General features: G+C 37.3%; 1 protein-coding gene across 1 annotated transcript in view; it reads left to right on the top strand.

Moving 5' to 3' along the window:
• LOC127653318 (ras-associating and dilute domain-containing protein-like) overlaps nt 1-15,631 on the top strand; it is a 59,005-nt gene that overhangs the window by 24,451 nt on the left and 18,923 nt on the right. The window contains exons 7-10 of the mRNA XM_052139969.1: nt 1,793-1,977; nt 2,474-2,586; nt 11,268-11,487; nt 11,797-11,969. Of these exons, the coding sequence (XP_051995929.1) occupies nt 1,793-1,977; nt 2,474-2,586; nt 11,268-11,487; nt 11,797-11,969 (691 nt within the window). The remainder of the gene's footprint in view (nt 1-1,792; nt 1,978-2,473; nt 2,587-11,267; nt 11,488-11,796; nt 11,970-15,631) is intronic.

The raw sequence follows: 15,631 nt of genomic DNA, 5'->3' as shown, positions 1-15,631 counted from the left end.
GTTAAATAAAGTAACTCAATTTTGTCAGTTTATCACAAAACATAACATAAGTGTTTAGATGAGAGATTAATCTTTGATTTAATACAAATTCTATTGGAAGGCTGTTAACATTTACAGTATATAAGAAAACATGTAAAACTTAGATTTGGTTGGGCTTAATTGGTTCACTTCCCATATGTGATCTGAACTTCCTTTGATTTAGTTTGCTTTTGTTGCTGCTTTTTATGCAATTCAAAGTAGAAAGACAAAAACTTAGAGAGCTCTTGCTATTGCTTAAATATTAGAGGTTATGAAGCCAGTGGCTTCATTGGACCAAGATGTACCAACTTTTCTTTTTCTCAGATTATTTCTAGATGTATGGACAGTCAAAGAGACAGACAGATAAATTGATAGATTTAGTTGGTGGGTTGGTTGGCTGGCTGGCTGGCTTATTGGTTGGTCAGAAAAATAGATGAATGGATGCTTGGTCGGAACGATAGATGAATGGTTGTTTGGTTGGGTGGATGGTTAGACAGACTGTTGGTTGGGTGGTTTGGTTGGCTGGCTGGCTGGCTGGCTGGTTGGTTGGTCAATTGATTGATTGTTTGGTTGGAGAGATATATGATTGGTTGCTTGGTTGGAAAAAAATAAATGGACGAATGTTTGTTTGGTTGGTTGGCTGGTTTGGCTGGCTGGCTGATTGGTTGGTCTGACAGATACCTGTAGATGAATGGTTACTGTGTTGGAAAGATAGATGGATGGTTGTTTTGTTTGGTTGAATGGTTAGACAGATGGTTGGTTAGATGGTTTGTTTGGTTGGCTGGTTGGTTGGTGGGTTGGTTGATTGGTGGGTTAATTGGTTGGTTGTATGGTTGCTTGGTTAGAAAGATAAATTAATGAATGGTTGTTTGGTTGTGTGGTTAAACAGATGGTTGGTTGGGTGGTTTGTTTTGCTGGTTGGTTGGTTGGTTGGCTGGCTGGCTGATTGGTTGGTCAAACAGATGTTTGCTTGGTTGGAAAGTTAGATGGATGGTTGTTTGTTTGGGTGGATGGTTAGACAGTTCTTAGTTGGGTGTTTGTGTGGTTGGTTGGCTGGTTGGTTGGTTTGTTAGACAGGATGAAAATCTAAATAGACAATGGTTGTTTGGTTGGATGGTGAGACAGACATTTGGTTAGGTGGTTTTATTGGCTGTCTTGCTTGTTAGTTGCTCAGCTGGCTGACTTATTGGTTGGTCAAACAGATACAGTAAAAAAGTTGAAAAGATTTTTATTTGGTTGGGTGGGTGGATGGATGGTAAGAAGTTTGGCTGGGTGGGCTGGTTGGCTAGGTGGCTGGTTGGTCTGTTCAGTGGTTTGCTTGGTTGGCTTTTTGGCTGGATAGCTGATTGGTTGGTCAGAAAGTTAGATGAATGGTTGCTTGGTTGAAAAGAAAGATGGATGTTTGGTTGGGTGGACGGTAAGATGGTCGGTTGGTTGGCTGGCTGACTGGCTGGTTGGTCTGTTCAGTGGTTTGTTTGGTTCGATGACTGGCTGATTGGTTGGTCTGACAGATAGCTAAATGGTCGCTTGGTTTAAAAGATAGATGGTTGTTTATTTGGTTGGGTGGATTGGTTGGATGGCTGGCTGGTTGGTCTGTTCAGTGGTTTGTTTGGTTGGATTGTTGGCTGGCTGGCCGGGTGGTTGATTGGTTGCTTGGACAGATAGGTAAATGGTTGCTTGATTGGATAGATAGATGAATGGATGGAAGGATAGAGTATGCCATGTATTCCAGTTTTTGATTATTTGTGTGATCAGTGTGTTGTGTACGCTGCAGAAGCTCCAGTAATGTTGAGGAGGAGTCAGTGATGATGCATGTGTTGAACATGAAGGATCTGATGTCAGGCCTGCAGCCGCTGATACTGTGGATGTCCAACTCCATTGAGCTGCTGCACTTCATCCAGCATGAGGTTCCTCTGCTCTTAACATGGAGACAGCAGGACACACAGGAACAGGACAAAGGTACTCGTCCTGTCTGAGTTTTTGTTGTGCTTTAAAAACATTATAAATTGGATAGTTCTTTTTGAAATATGATTGGATGAGTGGAAACTCATAGAATGGTGATAAGGTATGACAGCCCATCAAATGCATTCTTTATTAATGCGCTAAACATTAATTCATAGAATAATTGTTCTAATTGCCAACAGTTAGGATAAGGAACTATATTATTTGGTGGAAGAATTGTTTATTTTGATTATTATTATTAATATATTTTATATTAAATCACTCTGTTACAATAATTTACTGTTGTTATAAAAAGGTTGTTTGGCATGACTCACTTAACCATGGTAAATCACTGCAAAACAAGGCCTCTCGTGCCTTATTACTTAGTTATTGGTTTAATCCAACAGATGATCAGTTTTTAGAGTTCAAGTATACTGGTAGCAGTCAATACTCTGTCAATACTGAGGTATGTTGTGATTGTGCAATTAAAGTTTAATGTCTCCATCTGCATCAGAATGGTTGGATTCAGAGATCCAGTCCACACGTACTGCCAGTGAGGAGGCCATGACAGTGCTGGAGGAGGTCATCATGTTCAGCTTCCAGCAGTGTGTCTATTATCTCACCAAAGTAAGTATCAAGGCTGTCTAATGCCTTTATTTAGATGTTAAAATACCATTTGTTGTTGGACTTGGCTGCAGTGTCTGTTGGTCTGACCAATGGCTGTTTGAATACAGTGATTATTTTTTCTAAATTCTTTATTGGTGCTTATGGCACAAAAATCACACACTTTGTGTTTAATTTTATAAAAGTTTTATTGTTCAAATGAGGAAAAGATTACCTTTTTTTGGGCAACTAAGTTTCCTAAAAAGTGTGTCATTAGACTAGTTTCATAAACTTCTTTGTCTCATCACTGTCAAGTATGTTAAAACAGATTTATTAATAGTTTCTCTGATTGAAAACAAGCTGTGTTAGAGTAGGTAGGCCTAAGTGCTATTCATTTACGTGATTCAGTTCAAACTGTCCGTTTCAAAGTATCAATTCCAAAAAATGCGGAAGTTTCCACGTGGCACTTAACATGTAATAAAATGTTTAATATCGCTGTTTATTACAATACATTCTTTTATTGGTGGACATAAATTAAACTGATTAAATATCCTTCTTCCTTGTGATCATTTTAATAAAAAACGCTGTCGAAAACATGCCATGATTAGAACAATTTAAATCTAATTGGCTACAATGGCTGTACGGTGGAGGATATATATCATATGTCATCAAAAGGCTGAAAAATATCAAGATATATAATTTTTTTGAAATATTGCCCGACCAACATTTTTTCCTCATAGCCCTAAACGGATGTGAAATATGTGAAACAGGACATACCCTTGTAAACACCATTCTGTGCTTCCAGTGAGCCAGCCAGAGTTCAGTCATAACAAGTCAGTGGAGAAATAGAGATTGGCTGTCTGTATTGGTGGGCGAGATAGCTTGTCTTATTCTTCCAAAGAATCAAAAACAAACATTAACTGTGTTTTCTCAAGGTTCGAACCAATGGCCGTTATCTGTCCTTTAATACTACTGAACTAGCATGGAATGTTTTGACTTCAACATTTATTTTCTTGCTGGATTTATCTGTATTTATACTTGATGCATGTCTTAAAGGTATAGTGTACCCAAAAATGAAAATTCTGTCATTATTTACTCCAACCGATATGATTTTAACAAAAAACCATAGGCCGATACTTATATTTTGCCACTAACCTTATTTTGTCATCAAATCATTGTTTTACTTTATATTTATTGTTTAAAAAATTACCACAGAAATTCCACGCAATTCCACGTAAATGTCAACCACATAATGGAAAAATAAAAGGTTTAAACCAAAGGAAAAAACATCCTTTTACATTTTGTAATATAGTGGTATAATGGACCATGGATAATGCCATTCAGATTGCTAGAGGGTGCTGCTTGCTCAGACAGTGCTGACTGGATCATTGAATGCATAAACGCATCCTTTTAATGATGAAGTATGTAATTTCTGCGCCACCGAGTGGAAATTCAAAAATAAACGTTGTTTTCAAAACAGCTTTGTGAATACGCCCCCTTCTGTCAACGATCAAACAAACAGATAGTCCCACCCCCAACTCAAACCATTGGTCAAATCAGTGTCTCTCTTGAGACGGGTCGCTATAAATAATCTGAGGAATTTTCATAGTGCCACAAATACACAGTTTTTACAGTTTTCAAGAAAATTAACCTATGAATGTCTTACTTAAGGCTGTCTCTGCATATTCAGCTGGGATAGGAAAAGGTATTTTAACAACGAAAAATGTACATACTTCAGTTTTAAGGTTAAGTAACACGCTTGGTCATATTATGATTTCAATCTTAATTCAATCAATCACGCAGCATTGATGCATATCATACTGATGTCTCAGAGGTCAAATTCTGCTGGTTTCAAAGCATTTTTAGTGGTTTCCTCTCATCATGTAGCCTTTTACAAGTGATACATCCGTTTATGGCAGTTTTTTAACATTCATATTTAATTGAAATAAAATGTAATATTACATGTTCTTAGTAGAGTAGTATAGGTCCAACCCTTGTAAATATTGTGGCTATTATTATTTCTGGATTGTGCATTGAAATTCACAAAGATTTTACAAAGTGTGTTACTAATTCATTTTAAATCAACCATCGTTTTTTCATATCTGAGTTTTTATGCTTATTTCCGAAATGCCAATGGATTAAATTTGATCAATAATTGGCTGATAAATATTGCCAGCGGATACATCAGTGTATCCCTAATTTACTCACACCATGCTGTTATTCTTCTCATGTACCACAAAAGAAGAATTTCTGGTACATTTTTACCTAGCTTATTTCTAGACAACACCACCTCATAGTGACCATGTCTTTCAAGCTCGAAAAGGGACAAAAAAGCATCATAAAAGCTTCAAAAATTTCTCTTTTTGTGTTTAAACGAATAAATAGTAGCCCACAGGTTTGGAACATGATGGTGATTAAATAATGACTACAAAATATTCATTTTTGGGTGGACTTTTGCTTTTTACTTTTGAAGAATAACAGCATGGTACACTTTCAAGGAAACAAGAATGAAACTCATTCACCTTTGCACTAGTGGGTTATGTCAGTTTGATGGTGCAGAACATCCAGGTGCTGTAGTCTCCTTGTAATGAGGGTCAGAGAGGAGATATTCCAAATATGTGACAGGTCAGTTACAGATTAACTTTGCGGAAAAATAGAGGTTAAGTCCTTCATGGTTCAAACACTGCAGCCCTGTCCCCTGAAAGGTCATGGGTTCAAATAGTTCACTCAAAAATGAAAATTCTCTCATTTTTCACTCACCCTCATATCAAACCTGTTTACTGTTATTTTATTCTGTAGAACACATTTTTTGTTGTTTTATTTTTTCCAGTTTTTTGAAGATATTTCCAAAGATGACAACAAAACAAAACAAAACAACAACTATTTAAATGCTTCAACACATTCAGTTTCTACACACATATGAGCCAATGTCGTTTGGCTTCAACACTGATGCACCATTTTTTTATTTAGATATGCGCTAGAATCAAGTTTTGACAGAGGGAAAGATGATCAACGCCTTCAATATCGGTCTGCTACTCACACATAGCTGATGTTGGGCTTCAGAAGACTTGCAGTATTCCGACTACTTTTAAGACTTCTTTAATTGTGGTCACTACTGTCGTATGGCACGAGTTGCGTAACGTTTCTTTAAAAATGTGTCCTTTTGTATTCCATTTTTTTTTTTTTACGTATTCCTTCAAGAGGGCTGACAGTGAAGCAGACAGAAAGTGCACAGTTACTCTTCCTCTGCAGGGTGTTGAGTTGATGGGGAAGCAGCTGTGGTCTTGTACATTTGGACTCAGAGAGCTCATCTGTTTCCTGTCCAGGAAAGATTCGGCTTTCATCACCAAATGGGCAGATGAGTGTCCAGTTAAAGTAGTCATAATGCCCACCAGTGTTGGGGAGTAACTAACTAAAAGAGTGCAACTTACATTTTTCATTAGTGTGACAGTAGTTCAGCTTCTTTAATTATAATGTAACTTTCCCTACAACAAACTACTTTTGCCAGCGAGTATTGATGTAACTTTAAAAAACTAAAGTTTTTCAGATATTGTATTGCACATACAAAAAAGATATATATTATATATATATATTATATATATAGGGGCAAGAAAAAGTATGTGAACCCCTTGGAAGTACCTGAATTTATGTATAAACTTGTCCTAAAATCTGGTTTAATATTCATCAGAGTTACAATATTGAACAATCTGTTTTAACTAATAACACACATTATTGTATTGTTCTTGTACAATTAATACATCATTCAAACATTCACAGTGTAGGTTGGAAAAAGTATGTGAACCCCAAGGCTAATGACGTCATCAAATGCTAATTACAGTGAGGAGTTGAAAATCTGCCATCTAATTAATGAAATGAGATTGGAGGTGTAAGTTAGAGCTACTTTGATTTATAAAAAGAACTCAAATATGCCTTGCAAAAAAAGAGATCTCAGAAGACTTACGAATGAGAATTGTTGCTTTGCATAAAGCTAGAATGGGTAAGAAGAGTTTAGATATTTATCTGTCCACAGTTAGACAAACTGTCTATAAATGGAGATGATTTAGTACTGTGGCTACTCTCCCTAGAAGTGGCCGTCCAGCCAAGATGACTCAAAGGGCACACCGCAGAATGCTCAATTAGGAAAAATGAACCCTAGAGTGACAGCTAAAGACTTTTTCAAGGAATCATTGGAACTGGTTAATATCTATGTTCATAATTTTACTATATAATGTAGTATATACATTAAGCAAGTATGGTGTCCATGGCAGGACACCACGAAGGAAGCCACTACTTTCCAACAAAAACATTGCTGTGGGGCAGAAGTTTGCCAAAGGCCATCCTGACACTCCACAATGCTACAGGGAAAATATTTTGTGGACTGATGAAACAAAGGTTGAGTTGTTTGGGAAGAACACGCAGCACTATGTATGGCAACGCAATCCAACATGAAAACATCATCCCAACTTTGAAGTACGGTGGAGGGAACATCATGATTTGGGGCTGCTTTGCTGCTTTGGGGCCTGGACCACTTGCCATCATTAAAGGAAAAATGAATTCCCAAGTTTATCAGGATATCCTACAGGATAATGTCAGGGTGGTTGTGTGCCAGCTGAAGCGCAGTAGAAGTTGGGTGATGCATCAGGAAAATGAACCTAAACATCAAAGTAAATCCACTACAGATTGACTTCAAAAAAAGAAAATCCACCTTTTGGAGTGGCCCAGTCAGAGCCCAGATCTTAACCCAATAGAGAATGACCTCAAGAGAGCCATTCACGCCAGACATCCTAAGAAAATGTCTGAGCTGAAGCAGTTCTGTAAGGAAGAATGGTGCAAAATTCCTTCTGAACGTTGTGCAGGTCTAATCCGCAGCTACTGGACAGGCTTGATTGAGGTTATTGCCGCCAAACGAGGATCAACCAGTTATTAAATCCAAGGGTTCACTTCCTTTTTCACAGCACTGTGAATGTTTAATGGGATGTGTTCAATAAAGACATGAGAGATAATAATTATGTGTGTGTTGTTAGCTTAACCACATTGTGTTTGTCCAAACTTGTGACTTTGATGAAGATGAAAATCACACTTTATGAACAATTAATGCAGAAATCCAGCTAATTCCAAAGGGTTCACATACTTTTTCTTGCCACTGTATATACACACTGAATATCAGCATTTTCCATTATAACCCCATATTGGTCAACCACTAATTGTAATACCATTGCATTCTTTCCTTGTAGCTTTTCACACCAGCTAAATCATGTATATCCAGTTTCATGAATCAGTCATGTACTTTGCTGCTTTTATTTTGCTGCACTATTGTCTGGTATGAGTTGTCATGATACAGGGGGATGTGTGGCCATTGATGTGAATGGTAGGCTTCTCTTAGTCACACACTGAGTGTGCTGATGAAAGCTGTGATGTCATGGATTTAAACGGAAGCGCAGAATGTGTCTGTCATAGAGGAGTCATGATGGGGTGAGACCTTTGGCTCCGTTTAGTTACTCAATGACCTCAGCACATGCCTTGAGTGCATCCAGTGTTATTAAAGTGTGATTTGAGCAAAAAAAGCCACATTTATTGACCATTGTTGCAGATTTGAATCCAATCTGATGGATAAACTGATGGATAAACAGAGTCCTGTCGGTTTTTATACCTATTTCAAATAATAATATGGCACATAAGGGAAGTAAAATGGGTTGTATTGACAAAATTGCCAGAACTTCCCTCTTTTCTTCTTTCCTTGTACTTCCTGATCCATTTTTTATCTTCCCCTTTGTCAGTGTTTTGGTTCAGTACATTGTTATTGTTTACCCTGTGATAAAAACGCCCCCATGGGCTCTCTGTCTTGCCCGAGTGTCCATCTGGCACGATTATCGCTGTGATGTTTATTTGTTTACAAAATGCTGTTATCAGTTCATGAGGGGGAGCTGTAGTTTAGTCACTGGACAAAGTGAGTGTGTTTGTGAAAAGCATCTGCTAGGTTAGACTTATCTGATTGATTCCCAACACTATCACTGCTATGGTAACAATGGGCAGTCTGGGAGGAGACATTCACCAGAGCACAGTCACAGACACATATCACCCCGCTGAGAGGAAGTATGCCAGTGCTGTGCTTCCTATCGGCTCAGACGCGATATTCAGGAAGTGCACAGAGCAATGCTAATGGCTCTATATTCTCCACTAAAAGCACTCATAGTCAAACATCTCTTAAATATTTTGGGTTTTGTTCTGCATTTGTTCTGAAGTATGCAGATATTCACTACTGCACATACTGTATATTCACTATTAAGCCTATTTTGTTGTTGCCCTACGTGGTTGAACAACAGTACATTTTTACATGAAAATGTATGTATACTGTATGATTTTCATATATATATCATTTTCATGTAAATGTACTGTTGTTCAACCATACACAGGGAAACAAATAGGCTTTCTTTTGAGGATTTAAAACTATATTCAGGGTTCTAACTACTGTATACACACGGTGCATTCAGAAAGTATTCAGACCCCTTTTTTTTCTATGGCAAAGACAAAATCCTAAAAATAACCAAGATTTGGTGCATAATGTGGGACTTTTTAGTTTAAACAAGCCAAAAACACATAGGGGACTCTTATTTTGAAATGACGAAATTATGACAACGATCGACATTCCAAAAAGCAACTATCGACACCGATAAATCGGTAAAATCTATATATCGGTCTACCCTAATATAATATATTCACACTTGTAATTCTAATTTCATGATGTATATCTTCATTCAAAATATGAACTACTATATTTATATTTATATATATATATATATATATATATATATATATATATATATATATATATTATTATTATTATTATTATTTTTTATTTTTTATTTTTTCAGAATTCTAACTATTTATATTCTGATTTTGTAACTATTTTCAGGATTTATAACTATATTCAGAATTGTAACTACATATATTTGGATTTTTAAATTTCAGGATTTTGAACTATATTTTCAGAATTTATAAATTTATTCAGAATTCTAACATCTGTATACATACTGTATATTCAGATTTCTACCTTTCACAATTCTTAACTATATTTTGAGAACTCTAACTATAAATATTTGGATTTCTGACAATATTTTCAGGATTTATAACTATGTTCAGAATTCTAACCTCATATATTCAGATTTCTAACTTTCAGAATTTTTTACATTATTTTCAGAATTCTAACTATATATTCAGATTTCTAACAATATACATATTCAGATTTATAAATAGATATTCCAAGTATACATTCATAAAACATGCATGTTGGGGGCCACGTCCAGTTTTAATTTAAGTGTAGTGTTTTGAGGAAGAGTCCTAGCATAGAATAAATATTTTATGTATATATATCATATGTGTAATCTGTGAATACACACTGGTGCCCAAAAGTTTGGAGTAATGTACAGATTTTGCTCTTATGGAAGGAAATTGGTACTTTTATTCACCAAAGTGTCATTCAACTGATAATAACATGAAAAATTACTATTACATTTTTAAAATAAACTTAAACTACTTCAAAGAATTCTCATCAAAAAATCCTCCATGTGCAGCAATGACAGCTTTACAGATTCTTGACATTCTAGCTGTCAGTTTGTCCAGATACTCAGGTGACCTTTCACCCCACACTTCCTGTAGCACTTGTCATAGATGTGACGGTCTTGTCGGGCACTTCTCATGCACCGTACAGTCTAGCTGATCCCACAAAAGCTCAATGGGGTTAAGATCCATAACACTCTTTTCCAATTATCTGTTGTCTAATGTCTGTGTTTCTTTGCCCACTCTAACCTTTCTTTTTGTTTTTCTGTTTCAAAAGTGGCTTTTTCTTTACAGTTCTTCCCATAAGGCTTGCACCCCTGAGTCTTCTCTTTACTGTTGTACATGAAACTGGTGTTGAGCGGGTAGAATTCAATGAAGCTGTCAGCTGAGGACATGTGAGGTGTCTATTTCTCAAACTAGAGACTCTGATGTACTTATCCTCTTGTTTAGTTGCACATCTGTCCTTCCACATCTCTTTCTGTCCTTGTTAGAGCCAGTTGTCCTTTGACTTTAAAGACTGTAGTTACATCTTTGTATGAAATCTTCCATTTGGCAATTTCAATCATTGTATATCCTTCATTCCTCAAAACAATGATTTACTGAAGAGTTTCTAGAGAAAGCAGTTTATTTTTTGGCATTTTTGACCTAATATTGACCTTAAGACATGCCAGTCTATTGCACACTGTGGCAACTCAAAAACAAACACAAAGACAACGTTAAGATTCATTTAACGAGCCAAACAACTTTCAGTTGTGTTTGATATAATGACAAGTGATTTTCTAGAACCAAATGATCAATTTATGATTACTCAAGGATAAGCTTTTGCAGTGATGGCTGCTGGTAATGGGGCCTGTCTAAATTTGATCAAAAATGACTTTTGCTGTTTTTTACATAAATGTATATTTTGTGATCAGTTGAATGCCACTTTGTTGAATTAAAGTACCAATTTCCTTCTGAAACAGCAAATTCTGTACAATATTCCAAACTTTTGGCCACCAGTGTATGTCGGTGAGAATTAATATAGCTGCTAGACATCTTTCTGTCAAGTATTTAGGCTAGCAACATTCACATTAGCGGAGTCTTAATCTGAACACTTTTTTTGAGGGATTGATCAGCACAGTAAAAGAACATGATTTCCCTTCTGTTAGAGTATGTATACTGTGTTACCGGGGCTGTTGGACAGTAATCCTTTCTCTGAGAGTGGTCAGCTGTGCATGCCTGCAGCAGTCAGCCAGATCCTAGACATGCTGAAGCAGGCACTACAACTACTCAACATTTTCCAGGTGCACAGTGACATCACATCTCAACTGCTGGCGTACCTGTTCTTCTTCACGAACGCATCACTCTTCAACGCGCTCATGGAGAAAGGTGAGCACTAATTATTACACACATTATTTACCAACCCTCATATCATTCCAAACTGTATGCTTTTATTTTTCTTTCATTCTGTCCTTCATCCCAATGGTCTTGTTGTTCAACACGCTTGAGAGGTGTTTTTCAACAGGACATAACTTTTACAACCACGGTTGAAATAGCACTGGCCATTTACCACACAGCATGGCTAAATGCACCCCAATATTGAAGTTAAAAAAAGCTTTCGCCGGTACTTTGTAACAGGTTTTCCCCAACACTGATTGTGACTTGAATAAATGGTGTAAATGGTGTAAATGTTTTAAGGGTCTGGAGGTGGGTTCTACCAGTGGTCTAGAGGAGTCCAGATTCGTGCCAACCTGGATTTACTCATGGATTGGATTCAGAGCATTGGTTTGGGCGATCTGGCTGCGGATTTTTTCCAGAAACTCTCCTCAGCCGCCAACCTCCTCGCTACTCCCAAAGAAACCCTACTGCAGGTGAGAAACGATCCATATTACCTCATGGTTTCTCTTTGAACTGCTTCACCAATAGTGATTTTGATTCATCTCAGAGAGGAATAAACTAAGACTGAATGGCCCTCATGCCATCCCAGATGTTTAGGACTTTGAACTTGCATCACAAACACGGGCAGTATTATTTTATAGATATTAACTAATCAGAAATGACTGGAAAGGTCGTAGAAATTAGTTTTAGTTCACTTGACAGACCGCTTGGGCTAGTTTCATTGAGCTGTCTGTGGATAAAGCACATGTTATTGAATGGCAAAGAATTCATTTGGGTGTGTTGTAGTTGTTCAACAAGTATGAGTATCAGAATAGCAATACTAATAATGCATCCATTAAACCCTGTTGTGCCATTGTTTAAGTCTTTAACCACCACCCTGAAAATAAAAATGACGTGATGTTTGAAGAAATGCTGAACAAACCTGTTTCACAACCAATGGCCTGCTTGTGCCATTAGATTCATTTAATATGACAGCAGAAATCTCATAACAAAGGTCATATTTACTCCTTGAGTGCTGCCATTTACCCTTACGTCACCTCATTCAGCCTGCCACAACATCTCAAGAACTCGATTCGCACATGATGTAATCCAGAATAATATGCATTATTTAGCTCAGTCATAAAAGTTGCATCAAAATGACATGAATACATTTTTCAGCAACAGGATGAACTTGAAACAGCAGAAATGTGGTTTCAAACGGGTGCAACAGCGCTTGATCCTGTATTAACCTGTTAACTTCAGAAGACACTGGGGAATACATTGTTTACACTTTTGTGAATAAGGAAATGACCTCAGCAGTTTCACTCAGTTTATCAAGCCCATAAAACAAAGACACAATAACAGAGGACAACGTAGCCTGTAGCGTGGAGGGTTTACAGGTCTCACGATTTGGCTATCATCGCTTAAGGCAGTTAATAATAGATTAGAAATAATCACAAGAACATTCTTTTGTGTCCAAATCACACAGCCTGAACCATAATTTACATAACTGTTTGATTTTTACATTCCTTTATGACTGTTGCTTGTCAGATTGTACAATATGATCCCAGTGAGATCTTTGGTCAAGTCTAATGCACACTGTGCGACGTTATGTCATCATTTATTACGTTTATTTAAACTGGTCGTCATAAGAACAGTCACATTGCGTGAAAACTTTCAAAACATTTCTGACTGCCAGATCTTCATCAGAGGATACGATTCGGCCATCACATCAGCCGCCTGTGGGCATGTCACACTAAGCAATTAAAGACTGCAGGAAAAATATATCGACGACAAAATCGTACAGTGTGAACCTTGCTTAAAGGGATAGTTCACCCAAAAATTAATATTCTCACATCATTTACTCACCCTCATGAGATCCCAGGTGTGTATGATTTTCTTTCAACAGCAGAACACATTTGATGAGAAATAGAAAAATATCTCAGCTGAGCAGGTCCTTATAATGGATGTGGATGGTGATCTGACGTTTGAAGCTCCAAAAATCACAGACTGTCTGCACAAACATCATCCATTCAACTCCACTGTTTAAATTAACATCTTCTAAAGTAAAACGACTGCTTTTGGTGTGAAAAATTTCAATATTTAAGTACTTTTTAACAATAAACCATCGCTGACAAACATTATGAATGATCTGCTTCAAATTAAAACGAGCAAAATGATTGACAAGTTAAAAGCGTCAGTGTCCACGGTTCACGAACCCATTTTTGTTTGCTGTTTACAATGTCTACAGCTGTCACAGAGACTGGTGAGATATCTCAGGACACTTATTCATTAATATCTTTAAAGAAGCCAGATTTTTTTGCATTAATTTACATGAAAAATTGCTTACAGCACCTTTAACAATTATCAAATATTTTCTAAACATTAAATAATTCCCTAAAATTACTTCCCAATGCTTCGGAGTCAAAATTTTATTTGTTAAATGTGCAACAATGTGCAACAATGTGCCAAAAGCTATTCTCCATGGCATCCATGCACAACTCACCACACACCCCACCGAGGGTGAGAACCACACATTATAGTGACCACGAGGAGGTTACCCCATGTGACTCTACCCTCCCTAGCAACCGGGCCAATTTGGTTGCTTAGGAGACCAGGCTGGAGTCACTCAGCACGCCCTGGATTCAAACTCGTGACTCCAGGGGTGGTAGTCAGTGTCTTTACTGACTGAGCTACCTAGACCCTCAGTGTGGCTAATTTAATTAGTTACTCTCCGACACTGTTCAAGGGGTGTGACAGTATTCAGGTTGACTAAAGTTTAGCTAGTGGCCGTGGACCCTGGTCTCTGCGGTGAATTATCTTTAACCTGATTAGTGCACTATCACCGTGAGGTTAGTATTTAATGCAGTGATAGTTAGATATTTGTCGTACAGGGCTACTGCATGACATGTATAGCATGGTATCTAACCTGTAAATATTTACTTACTGTATAATATCATCACATTGTCAAGACAAAACAGATTGAGCCTCTTTCTCTCAGTATATTCTAGTATGTAATTAGAGTAAATGTTAACTTCCTCTATCCCGTCAAACAATAGTTGCATGTCAGAATTGCTAGGAGACTGGTTGTTAGGGTTCCACCCGTGGCATGAGGTCAGTGCTTGTGGTTTTTAAAGCAACCATTTCTGCACATAGCTGCACATGTTGTACTTTGGTTTTTCCATGTGTCTATTCCGGGACAGCTGTTTACTCTTTATCCCAGTATGTTGGCACAACAAGTGCACCAATAAGACAGAATAATATCTCAATTGTTTCTCCCAGACAGCAATTAGATTAAATGAAGAGCAAATGGAGACTTTTGCTTATGTCTGATGCCTCTCAGATGTTTGCCTGGAGAAAACACCCCAGTAATGTCACATGTGTCTCCTTTAGAGTTTCAGTAGAGATCTCAAAAATGTCTCAGACTTTGTAAAGACTTTTGTTTTCATAATTTCTAACAAGACCAAAGTCTGAGCAACACACTCTCCAGGCCCGAGTATACTTCGTTTTTACGCATTCCAGATCGGATCGCGCCTGGTTGACCACGTTGCCTTCCAAAATATACTTTTATTTACTGCAAGTAAATATGAACGCGTGCGACGCACTACAACTGCTGTGTGATACTCTTTTGGTACAGCCAACAGCTGGTGAATGCAGCTACGATGCGTACAGACAAGGACTTATCAGCATGTCGACAAAATCTGGACTGCACGTGGACAGTCTGCGTAGACTGTGCTGATGTCGGAATGTGCATCACGCATACTGTGCGTGTTCCGATCAGCGACTACAGATAACCGAAGTATACTTTGGCCTTTATAACAATACATTCCTATAGCGACTTTTTGCCTGTATTACCAAAAGATCCCCCTTGGGCCTTATTTTAAATGTCACTCTGATGCTGTATTCAACTCATTTTCTAGGATCCCAATGTGTTACCCAAGGCTACATTTGAAAATAAAATGAATTCTGAGAATTCTGTCATCAAATTCTCTTTGCTTAATTTATTTATTGTTAATTTGATAAGTGACCCTTTTCACACTTACACGTGTGTGTGAATGTGACTGTATGAATGTAACTAAACTGATATATTTATTAGTATAATTAAACATATCGTGGTTGTACATACACAATTCATTCGGACAGAATACTCCAAACT

This window comes from Xyrauchen texanus, chromosome 12, assembly GCF_025860055.1.
Source record: "Xyrauchen texanus isolate HMW12.3.18 chromosome 12, RBS_HiC_50CHRs, whole genome shotgun sequence".
In the NCBI taxonomy this organism is placed as follows: Eukaryota; Metazoa; Chordata; class Actinopteri; order Cypriniformes; family Catostomidae; genus Xyrauchen; species Xyrauchen texanus.
The sequence above is the reverse complement of the archived record's forward strand: the minus strand, read 5'-3'. Positions and strand labels throughout refer to the sequence as shown.